At 40.7% G+C, this 12,854-nt stretch overlaps 1 protein-coding gene across 1 annotated transcript in view; it reads right to left on the bottom strand.

The window, feature by feature from the left end:
* MRTFA (myocardin related transcription factor A) overlaps positions 1 to 12,854 on the bottom strand; it is a 77,289-nt gene that overhangs the window by 26,966 nt on the left and 37,469 nt on the right. Inside the window, exon 2 of the mRNA XM_064702348.1 lies at positions 3,155 to 3,220. Within this exon, the coding sequence (XP_064558418.1) occupies positions 3,155 to 3,161 (7 nt within the window). The 5' untranslated portion in view covers positions 3,162 to 3,220. The remainder of the gene's footprint in view (positions 1 to 3,154; positions 3,221 to 12,854) is intronic.

The raw sequence follows: 12,854 nt of genomic DNA, 5'->3' as shown, positions 1-12,854 counted from the left end.
ACAAAATGCAATAATTTTGAATCCTCTTTCACTGCCTGTAAATGCTTTATGTCTTACTACAATACACTAATCTTTCAGTGGAGCAAAGCCCCACTGTAGGTGGTTGGTGGGTTGGGAAGGTTAAGTGAGATTAAGTGTACTTGGTAAAAAAATGTTGAAACATTTGCCTTTCCACTCTACCATATAAACAAAATTCCACATGGGACAAAGTAAGCAATTCATAGTTCTGTTATGAACAAGCACAGCAGGAGTAGCATGACTCTCGCTCTCACTTAAGGGTGACACAAATGTGTCATCTCCCACTCCTCATATTTACAGTGTCCAAAAACCTTGTGTTGATGGAAGTCTGCAATGAAATTTCTCTTTTAGGGCACCAATTTGCAGAATAAATCTTATGTGGGGTTTAGATTCAGTCAGGAGAAGCAGAGGTACCAATGGGAGTTTGCACAGTACCACAGCTTGTAATGTAAAACAAAACCTTTCACTTCTGCCACACTTGGCTCAGGGATTTTTCCATGGCTGTTTGCCTCAAGATATACAGGAACTGATCTGTAGCACAGGCTAATCCAAAGGAACACAGAGGAAAGCACAGTAAGACCAAGAGAGAAACCAAGTTGGTGCTGAGGAAGTGACATCCCCACTCTGGATGTGAAGGTGAACTGGAGGTGTGGTGCCAGACAAGCTGCAGTCTGCTCCCATGGGCTGAATGCATATTAGCTCTAGGCAGAATATTTTCCATTTTACTTTCATTCCAATTTAATCCAGCTCTCAAACTTCATTTTATGGTGCAAAGCAAGGCACAGCAGGCAGATGCAATGGGGGGCTTCACTTCAAAAACACATTCCTGATACAAGCTGTAATGCAGACAGAACTGCAACCATCACAGTTCTCTCAAGAGTGTTAAGACTCTCCAGATGGAAAATAAAGGAAAGAAAAGAAGCCAACCAGCATCTGACATGGAAAGAGCATTCCAGCTCTTTTAGTTCAGCACCAAAGCATCCTCTGGATTCCAGCTTTTATACTTTTGTTGAATCATCATGAAGGACTGTGTAGGGCTTGGTTCCCGGCTAACAAACTCAGGAGAGACACACAAGTCCAGCACAGCCATGTCCAGTAGCAGATGACAGCAGAACAAGATTAAGTACCTCAGTGCTTTCACAGACAAGAGGGACAGGCCAGACAGAAGAAAGGAAGAAAGAATACAGGATACTTGCATATTCCCAGCAGTAAAAAAGTCTATTATGGAACTCCTAAAAGTAGATGTAGAGCTGTCATGGTGCTGAGATGCCTTCTGGAGGAACATGGTCCCTGGTCATCCTCTGTACTTCTCAGGTTAAAAATGGGATTTTTTTTCTTTATGTATCACAATTTATCTCACATCTGATCTTCTCTTCAAAACCTGCCCAGGCAAATTACATTTTAAACATTTCCCTATGTGTGGTTATTTCCAGCTGGCAGGTATGGGTAAATGATACCATTACTTGGGAGAAACTAATTTCAAATCATGTTTAGAACAGATGTGTTAGAGGAGGTTTTCTCCACTGCAGAAAGGACCTTTTAATGTGTTGCCAGTATTTTCACAAAGTGTTTTTCTTTGGTCCATCACAAAATTCACATGTAAGAGATATAAATGAAGCAATGAAGGGCACAAATCTGCAAAGACTAGTAATTTACACTATGTTTTAAATAAATTTAAGACTCACTAATTATTCTGGATGCCTTACTTGAATTACTTGCAAGGGCCTCATTTTCAAAAGGCCTGGAAAACAGACCCCTCTCAGGAATCACAAGTTTGGCCAGGCACACTTTGAAGAAAGCCAGTACTGAACATAAGTTAATAAAGTATTTGCATACATATCCACCTAAAGCAGGACACCACAAAGAAGTCAGGAACACTTTCTTCTGAGAAGCATTAGTAAAAAGGCAGCCACTGGCACACCAGTCTTTCATCCAAAAGCAAGTAAGTGTATTCTGTAGAAGCTTGTATACAAGCTCCTCAGATTAAAAAAAAAGACAACAGGTATGATATATCCAGACAGTACAATCTTTTCTTTTTGCTTTGGTAACACAATTTTAAGCAGAGGTCCCAGAAACCTCTTAAAGGACATTACTGTCATCCTGCAAGTCACTCCAGCTGACAGAGTGCTGCTGACAGGTTCATTCAGACAGAGCTGACAGACTAACCTTCAGCCCTCAGCAAAGTCTAAGTCACAGCACTGTGTCATATTACAGTGTGCACCCCAGAAACAGAAGAAATGAGAAGATCCTCATTACTACACCATCTTCAAGTAAAGCTTCTGAAACAGGGCAGCAGGAAAGCTTTTGAAAGGAGAAAATACATATCTGATCTACTGCATTTTACTACAGCTGTTGCGTGAAACTGAGAGGACCTCAAAAATAACACATTTGCTGTGTGGTCTTGCTTCAATTTGTTAGCTCTAAGTCATCTAGTTCAGAGGTACCAAAGCATGACAAAACTTATTTGTCACCTTTTTTGCATTTCAGGGGGAAGGAGGGGAGCAAAACAGAAAAATACCTTCTCCAACGCTAATCTGACACGGAAAGCTTGGCTTTACCCAGAAAAGTACATGTTCTCTGCCTGCACAGATTTTTGCCTTTGCCTGCAAGAAGGGCAATGACTGATGCCCATAGGGCTCATTCTAGCTGTTTTCCAGCTACAAACATAAAAGAGGGTCCCTTGTTGGTTGACATCTCGTACACCATGCCTGGTTTTGGTCAGTTTATGGAATATGTACACACAAAGTTACAAGTGCCTGAGAGATCTGGGGAGCTGCCACACTGTAAAAACAGAAACTGCAGAGGCAGGAAGCCTGTAAAAAGAGTGATTACCAGCATGGGTCAAGTATCTAAGGCACTTCTAACATAGTATGTTCTCCAGAAGACTGTGCACTGAGATGAAACACAAGCCTCACTTTGCAGTACAGTTACACTTGCAGCCACTGCTCTCCTCCTCAGAATCGGAGGTGGCACCAACACTCGAGAAGGACTGGGCTGGGTGGGACAGGGTGGGGCTCCTACAGATGATGTTTTCCATGCAGAAGCAGAGAACCTGACCTTTTGAATCATATGGGAACCATTCCCCACCAAACAACATGCAGAAAACCAGCAGGGCAAAGAATGAAGTGGTACTTACGCGGCATGATCCCTTGGCTCACCAACTCCTCCCGCGTGCGTCGCTGCTGGAGCTTCAACTGCAGCACTGCACAGCAGAGAGAGGGGAGAGAAGGAAACCCATCAGTGCAAGGAACAACTGAGGAGACATTTTCAAATGCATCTTGTTTTGTTCTCCGGATGCCAAGGCACTGGTGAGCAGCAGAAGGGAAAGACCCCCGTCCCGCCCTGCCCTGCTGCAATTGCAGAAGTGGCCCCCAGCAGTCAGGTTTCCGTAGGCTGCTGCAGCCAGGGCAGAGGAAGTTGCGCAGGGTCTTGGCAGGGTGATAAAAATCCACAAAGCCAGGCCTGTTTCTCAGTTCTTTCTAGAGCACCAACTGCTTTCCAAACCATTAATATTAAAAAACAAACAAAGAGAAACACCAGCTGACAGTCCTCCAATAAACACGGAGTGACACCCCAGCTGCTAATGACTCCTGAAAACTCTAATTACTATGTGCAGATTAAACGATACGTCAAAATTGTTGGTCGTTACTCTAAATTACAAGGCTGATTTCCTTCCTCAGCTCAGAAATTCACCTTCAGAAATGTCTCCTGAAAGTGAAATACCATGGATACATCTAGAAGTGTCCTTGCACTACAAAAGGAATCCCCTTATCACTGGAATTTTTCCTATTTATTTTAGCATAACAGAACATATTCATGACCTGTGTGAAATGCAATTAGCTGGGGGCTTTTTTTAGTGCAAATCCCCGGAATAGTAATAATTTCAACATTTAGATTACAACAGCAGCTTCCCTTTAAACTATACAATCAAAGCAACATTCTAGATTGTTCTTACAGTCAAAGACACCTTCCATATGAACGAAGCCTTTCAAAACTGAAGAAAAAATTCATGCGGATGCGACACACATCTCAAAATAGGACAACTTGAGTATCACTGAATCCCATTTGCAATCAAGCCCAAACTCCTAAGCATGCTCAACGTAAAGTATTATAAAATGAATGGCAATGCATCTCATCTCCCCTGTTCTAGTTTGAATTTCTCTTATGCCTTTTTTATAGTCCACATAATGAAAGCCCACACGAATGTTGTGGAACCACTACAGAGCAGAACTGCTCTACAGCAATCTCATTATAACCCTTATGTCTCCTTTCTTAACTACTTTGTTTGTCCAGTACATTAATTTCTTACATTATATCCAAATTTGTATTGCATACTCCCTAAAGTAGAGATCAAAAAATTTAAGAAGATGCCACTTTGTCTACTTACAGACATCACCACATTTTACCTGTTTCTTTCAACCTCCTATCTGCAGTTTGCATTTCACTAAGATACATCTTCCAATATGGGTTCTGGTCTTCATATGTATAAAAAATAGATCCATCTCTTCCTTTCTATCGTTGTTTCCATAGCACCTAATCACCCTCACTTAAATCACATTTAATTTTCTTCTTGGATTTTTCTGGCTTCCACGTCCATTGACTCTTGATGTACCTTTCTCTGAAACTCTTTATGACAGTGAGAGGAATACCTCCTACCAGTGGAAATACCTCTGTGCACACAGAGTGCAAACAAGTTACCTCTCTTCTGTTTCTCAAGACAAACTATGATTTCTTAATATATGCATCCTGGGCAGGAAACTACTTTCTTTTAGTACATGGAAGTGAGAGAGGGGAGGAGGATGTACAGAGCACCATGGTAATTCTGTGTGGGATCAGCCAAAAGCCAGAAGGAGGAGGAGGGAACAGAGAGGGGAAGGAACAGGCCCTTCATTTGGCTGTGAAACTGCAAACAGAAGTGGTAGTTCCAGACTCTTCCTCCCACCCAGCATGAGATCGCACTTCAACTTCTGTGCTAGTGTGAGGGCTAGCACAGCTCACAGGCAGCCTGCTCACAGAGCTTCTCATTTGCTGGACTCCTTCTGAGGTTATCAAAACCCAAATCTTGATCTAACACCTGGCACTTGACCTAACACCTTGCTGAGAGAGAGGCAGTGTCAAACCTCTCACTGTCCCCATCACCTCTCATGTTCGCCTGACTGTCCTGGTGGCTGGACTCACGGACAGAGCCCACAGCCCTGTCAAAATAGGCACCAGTTTTTGAATCAGTGAGTTGAAGAGGATGACCACAAAGCCAGGAGCTGTAGTGGAACAACCAGGAGCCCTGGTATTTGCCAGCACTGAAGGTGGGAGCTGGACTTCACCCTTCCAACAGCACACTGCCACTAAGTGATTTCTGCCCCACTAGGAGCAGCCTATTGAATGTCTCTGCATGGCATTACTTCCCCTACTGAGCCCATACATCCCCTAAATTAGCACATCTTAGTAAATGTATACAGGCAAGGCACAAACCTAGAGCAGCAGGCCCATCTCCCCAGCAGATAATCTCATTATTACTCATGCCTTCTGTTTACACCCCTAGTAACGTATGTTATTCTGCCGCTCACTCGCTACAACCACCAACCTTCCCTCACATTTCCAACCACACCTACTGTTTCCCTTTCACCTCCCAGCCAGGGATTTTCAACTAAAATCTCCCCACACAGGTGTGCCTGGCATTTCTTGCTCCTGGATGCACATCTGTATTGTCACCCATATTAATGTGCCTTTTGCTCAACTGTCACAGTTTGCCTAAATGATCTAAACCTTTTTTTTATTTATGTCACAATTTATTCCTTCACTAGTATTTGTTCTGTCCACACTGTTACAGCCTCTTGCATCTGTTTCCAGACTACACCAGGTTAAGCTACACCAGAAATACTTTTCTGCTTTCTATGATTATACCCAGTTCTTAATCAAATTAAGAAGTATTTCATTAAATTCAAATATAATTCTTGAAACCAAAGTACACCATGCTGCTAAGTTAAAGATGTTATAAAAGTCTGTTGCATCTAGACAAAACCCCTAGCAACCACATTTCACTTATCCAAATGACAGAATCACATTGGAGCAGACCTGTTTTCACAAACTGAAAACCTGATCAGTGTGATTATACTATTCTTATTCTTATACCACCTACATTCTTGATCAAATTTTCCATTGTTTTTTTCCTGGAACTGACAGCAGATGAGCCACTCTTTACTCACTCACCCTTTGTCAGCAATGATGCAAAACGTTATCACTCTTTTGCTCTTCTGAAGTCTCCCTGCTGTTCCCAGATTTATTAAAAATGACTCTCAGTCAGACTGCTAGAGACCTCATCGAATGACTTAAAATTCCCCTCCTGACTGCAGCCTCCCTTGCAAATTTTCTAAAGACATCTTATTTCTTTATTAGTTACCATTTTTCTCTACCAATTATATGCACCTTTTATTTTTAAACCCTATGTCCCTTCAGAGCAAGAAACTAGCAACTGTCAAGAGAACTAAACTGAAGAACAAGGGAAAAAAGTAATTTTCAGGACCCTTTTTATAAGCACTAAGTAATTCCTGGGGTTTATGAATGTATATACATACATATTAAGCACAAGTTATCATCAGCCATAAAGTCCTTTTTTTCCCAATACAGCTTACTTTTTGGCAGGGAGGAGGGCAAAAAGGATTATTTCAGTTCACTCCTAAATACATTTTGGCTTAACTAAGTACTTGGAGTTCCCAATGCCATTTCATATATTTAGGAGATCACCTGTTTACATGTTCAAGTGTGTGAATCCTATATATAGATTAACAGATGTCCCAAGCACCAGTCCAAGGCTGTTGTACATGGAGCTCAGCCAAAGGTCTAGAATGACCAGAGAAATTCAAAGCTACTCTAGGACAGAATGAAGTGTAAGTCTTTCAGTCAATAATGGACAATGTTCTCTTTCCTTTATCCCTGTGCTTAACCTGTAAATTAATTTTCAAATTAAGAATAAATGAGGTCATACAAAGAGCAGTGTATAACTGCTGGCTAGAAAATAAGTTCCAAACTGGTGCCCTTCTACTATATGCAATATTTGTGGGATTTGTATCCTTGTCAGATTTTCCCACTCAAAGGTGGGCATAACTTATTTCACAAGGATGAAATGTTCCCAATTAAATTTTGAACAATGTTTTCATATCACCAGTGGACCATTCCAAGAATTAGTAAAACATTCCAGAGAAATCTGGGAGCTAAGACAGAGGAGCACTGCCAGCAGCTTAAGAAGGGTAGAGGAGAGCTGCACTGGTGGGAGATGTATTAAATGACAAATAATATTGTGACACAGCTACAACCAACAGAGTCACCCTATTAGTAAATACAGCTTGTCATGATTATTTTGTGTTCATCTTAGCACAAAACTTTCTCAGCAAGGAACCCCCAGGCATATTCCAGGACCAGCTACTCACAGCTGGTGGCAGCTCAGATTTAACAGTATACAATTAATATAAAGAGCTTGCACCCTTTTCAGGACAGCTCCAACTCTGGTGGTAGTTCAGGGGTGCATGAGTAGTAAGCAGAAGCAAGAACAAATATCTATGATGAGCTAAGTTGTTTTTTGCAGCTCATTACCTAAATCTGGAGCAGCTTGCCTGCCCTTCTATTTCTAAACCACATTGCATTTAGTAGTGTGACTAGAACTACTGCAGAAACTAGACTGCAGATTCTGCATCTCAGCATTTCAACAGAGAAAAATAAAATTAAAATCTCCTTTCAAAGACTGTCTCACATACCAGGACAGGTTCGTGACAAGAAATTAATAAAATACCCTGTATTTCCTGTTTTTTAAAAAGTAGCAAGAAGAAGAGCACAGCTGTGAACTGCAGCTTGTGGTGAGACCTTGTGCACGTTATAGTGAACACAGACTCACTACCAAAGGGACTCTGTGCTCACATTTCTGCAAAACCTTTCCTGCCAGGAATCCCAAGTGATGCTTAAGGTCACCCAACCAAGGTAATGATTAAGCACAGCCATATGGTGGGTTACAGCTGGGACAGCATGAGCAGCAGCGCAGATCAGGAAGGAAGGAAGGCTGCTAGAGCCAAAAGAAACCCTATAGAGGGACTGAAGGAGGCACAACTCCCAGGAATTCGGGCTGGGATGCTCAGATGGGAAGTGCAAGACACAAACTGTGTATTAACAAGAAAGGCTGTATGCTCACAGAAATGATTTATCAATTTTGTGAATTCATTGAAAGCAGTCTGCCTGACAGAAGAATTCATCCTTGCAACCCAATAAATAAAGCATGTAATTAGGTAGCAAAAGTACTGAAGAACAAGTGAAATTAGCCCAACTTCATTATCTAAGTCGAGGAAAGTGCAAGCATAAGTAAAGACAGTAAAAAGCAATTTAATGCTCATTTATTTGTACATTGTTCAGCACCTCTGGAGAGCCCATTCTGAAAGCACTGAGTGGCTACAGCATCCTCCTAACTCACAAGGAAGCACTAATACAGCGCAAGCTGCAATAAGAACTTGCCACTTAGTTCAACACCTCTACCTTTCTGTAGTGTCAAAGGAATTTCAGGAGAATTTTCACAGGCCTGGCACTGAGCAGGTCTGACCAGGTTTACTTTGTGAGGGTCAGAGACTGTGGACTAAGGAGATGTGCCTCTAGGCCACCATCTCAGCCCACACAGGCTTTCCAATTTTTCAGTCCAGTTTGTATAACACCATATGCAAGCAGCTTAATTATCATATGCAACAATAAAAGACAAATCTGATGACACAGAGTATTTGCTGACCAAAATTGGCACAGCTGTTTGTGCAGAACTGGGGCCTCTACCTCAAATATCACAGTGCCATGTAACCACCGCTCTGATGGATGAAGTCACCTTTCCACTTACCATTCAGCCAGCAGCCCTTCCAATTACACTAAGAAGAGAATTTTTTTCCTACTTTCTGATTAAATAGTCACATTTGACCAGAAGCAAATGCCAAATTCAGCTTTTGAATATACAGCACACCAGCTGTTGTTTTCTGTGGAAGCTATGTCCTACTGAATTCAGTCCCTTGGAGATGTGGTAAGAAAATCTTTTCCTCACACCAAAAAATGGTCTCTGAGCACTTTTCAACTGTGCCAGCTTACAAAACAAATGTTGACTTGCATTAGATTTTTTTCATGCTTCAACAGGAAGCCAGATTAGATTCACCAGCAAGGGCAGCATCTGTAAAACTCCAGTTGCAACACCTTTCTGCGCAGAAGCAGCAGCCAAGGGCTGTTTGTGTACCAAATTACGTGTAGCATCCACAAGAAGGTGTAAGAAAAAACCAGCTGTGATAGTTTGTGATCAGTGAGTGTGAATACAATGGTCAAAATTAATTTTCAATCTTAAATTACTGAAGCAGATTACTTTTTCTGTTTTAGAGCTGCATTTTTCTGGGGATGTTGACAACATACCCCGCACCACACAGAACGTGCTAGAACGGGGGTTACCAACAAAGAAAAGCAAACTTTTGGGGCCTTTTTTAAAGGCAATTTTCTGAGCCTAACAGCATTTTAATCCACTAAATCCATTTTATTCCCCACTGCTGATGGGGAATACATGCTGGCTTTGCATTTAAGCAGACTGTGCAGTTAACAGAGAAGCATTTAAGTGAAGCAGACTGTAAATGACACCCAAACTGCAGGGATTATATGACAGTTTGCTACCCTGGGAAGGGGATGCCAAAAATTCATGTCCCTCTGTGGGGTGAAGGAGAAGCAGCAGACACACTGTTGATCCTCACAATTTGCAAGCATCCACTGTTGTTGGGAGCAGCAGCCATAAGGTTCTGTTCATCTCAATGCATTTTAAAGAATAGCTTGAAGCAAGTCTACACAAAGGGAAAATTAAGCAGAAGTTTATTCCTTTACTGTTTGAGAGTATCTCACACTCCACTATGTCTTTTCTCTACTGAAGCAGCAAGGGCTGCTATTAAGATGCAGGCAGCTTCCTCTGCTCTTCCTTAGCAACCATGCTAGGGAGAAAATGGAGTTTGGAAGGGTAAAGAATAGAGAGAAAATTTGGTTTGGTCTCTTCAAGTATTACAACAACCTTTCACACTAGAGGCAAAAAGCCACTTATTTACATTCATGCTGTGGACTTCCCTCTGTGAGAAGCAGGACTGGGACCACTCTCCCTGCACCCACAGAGGAGGTCTGAGAAGCAGATCCTGAACAGGAAGCAGAACTGGGATTAGGAGCAGTTCCATACTGCAGGTTCTGAGAATGATGAAAGTGGATTTTTTTGCAGAAATCAGCACATCCTGCTGCAACATGCTGAGATGGAAAGGTGTCTTGGACCAGTTTGGGGAACACTGCATCACAGGCAGTTCTTGTATAGAGGACTTGGACCTTTTTTCATGACCACCTCTGATTTCTTATCCTCTCAGGAAGCATTAAACATTTGTACAGATGAGAACAGGAGTAGGATTCTGCCTGAGGTAGACCTAAACCTTCTGTCAAGTGATTCTTAAAACACAGAAAAGTTTCTTCACCTCCAAAGCAACAACTTCCAAAATACATCACAGTGGATGTGCTAGCAATAACCCAAGGATGCAATGGAAGCCACATCACATCAGAGTTGGTCTTTACGATCCAGAACTTATAAAAGCCTTCAGGCTCTCAAATGCCCAGCAGCTTTAAAAAGCAGCTGAAAAGTACAGGAAAAAAAGAATGACTGGTCAATTAAGAACACAAAAAGACAAGGAAAAGAGAAAATGAACTGACTGTCACTCTCAGAACAAGAAGGACTTGTTTCTTGATAAAATCACACTCTTCAAAGCTTTTACGGGTCAAAATATTGGGTCATATAAAGTCATTAACATGCCATGCAGCTTAGACATGCCTGTTGATGGTCTGGATGAGCAAATTCCAGAAGACTGGTTTTGGCTAAAAACAAAAAAAAAATCAGGTTCAGGCAATATTTCTTTATTGTTGGGAGGACGCCACTGGAAGAGAAATATGAAATGGGAAAAATGTAAAAAGATGTTTTCAAAGGATGATGGAATACTGTATTATCTTTTAATGAGTCAATGTTATGAGGCATTAAGTAGTTCTCTTGGTGGAGACAAATACAGATTCTTTGATACAGTTAATTTAGCAGAATCAAAAATCCCAACCTACAGAGAAAAGTGGTCCCTAAAGAATATGAAATCAGAAGCACACAGTCAAAAGTAAAAGGATCTATTTCCATTCTCATATTAGCACAAGGCGGCTGGCTCACACAGAGCACAGAATAACATGCTACTTCAGCAGGCCATTTTTGAGGCTTAATATCAAATTTGATAAATGTAGACATCACATAAATGTTAATTAAAAACTGTACTTAGAAGATAAAACCAGCATTCACAGCAAATTTAATTTTGTTAGGACACAGCACTATAAATCAAACAAAATCAGTAGCACCATCCAACTACCAAGCCATAAAATGATCTAAGATCCAAACAGGACAGAGCAGATACTCCAAGGCTCAAGTCAGCATTGGCTCTGTGGCAAATGTAGAGGTCCTAGAGGAAGAATCAGTTCATAGCCTGAGAAGTTTACTTGGTTACTTCTGAGATCTGGTCTCAATATTGCACACAATTGAATGTGCTTATTTCACAGGAGCTACTCATATGACTCCAAACAAATGCAAACTTGATTATTACCATGAAAGTTGTGCTGAATTTTGCGGGATTATTTTCATGTTTATTTAAAATTAATACTAGCAGTTGCTCTGTATTTTACAGTATTTACCTTTACCATCTTCCTTCATGACTTAACTCCTGCCACTTCCATTACACATTTAAGATTCAGGGGAAGTTAATGCCATTTTATTCACTGCTATTTTTAATGCATTGCCAGTTTTGTCTTCTTTGATTCTAAAATTTTAAAACCAGACACGTTTGCTACTATTAGTACAGAAGTGTTTCTATTGAACACACAGAGTTCCACTATTAACCATAAAGTCTTGGTACACCTATAACCCATCTCAGCACTTGCTGAAACTGTTACAATACTACTTTAAGAAATTCAGCTGAAACACATGTAACATGGTATATTTAGTAAGATATGCAACATGTAAAAATGCACAACAAGCTTGTCAACAGGAAAAGTTGGTTTGCTTTCTGTGCAGGGTACTGATTCTTATAAAATCATTTTGTCTCAGTAGTACTGGCTAAGTGAAAACTAGGCATGTGAGTAACTAGGCACATATCCATATCCATGGAATCTGGCTACCATGCATGATCCAACAAGATGACCTGTAACAAAATACCTAGGTGGAAAGGTCTACCTAAAATTGACCCTGGTATCATAATACAGTAAATATTAACTGTAATCAGTACTTGTTGATGCCATCTGTATATCCATTGTTACTATTTAGAGCTGGAAGAGAATTCTTGAGGAGGGAAAAACACAGAGAATTTCCCACTTCCCTGGGTAAACTTGAGTCACAGTGCATAGTGATTTGTATTTTTCCATGAAACAATGAACAAGGAGGAACTAACATTGCCCTTAACCAGCTTGCAAAGAAACCTCTAGAAAGAAATTCTCCCAGATAATTAATATGACATGGCAGATGGGGACAAATGAAGAAAAAAGAAGGAATGGGTAGATGTATCCTGACAATTAGATCTACAGCTGTCTACTAAGGTGACAGTACAAAAGGCGAGCTACACAAGGGAAACACAAGTTCAAATACTTTAAATTTTTTTTCTTGGAAAGATAGGGGTATCTCTGCCTAAAAGAAGAAAAAGTTTCAACCATTTCATTTTTCATAAAGATGATACATGAGAGTTGTTTATATTTTTTTTCAAAAACTATACCGAATTTAAAAATCAAATGTTTTGAGGTATATC

This window comes from Zonotrichia leucophrys, chromosome 1A, assembly GCF_028769735.1.
Source record: "Zonotrichia leucophrys gambelii isolate GWCS_2022_RI chromosome 1A, RI_Zleu_2.0, whole genome shotgun sequence".
Taxonomy (NCBI): domain Eukaryota; kingdom Metazoa; phylum Chordata; class Aves; order Passeriformes; family Passerellidae; genus Zonotrichia; species Zonotrichia leucophrys.
This window is presented reverse-complemented; position numbering and strand designations above follow the sequence as displayed.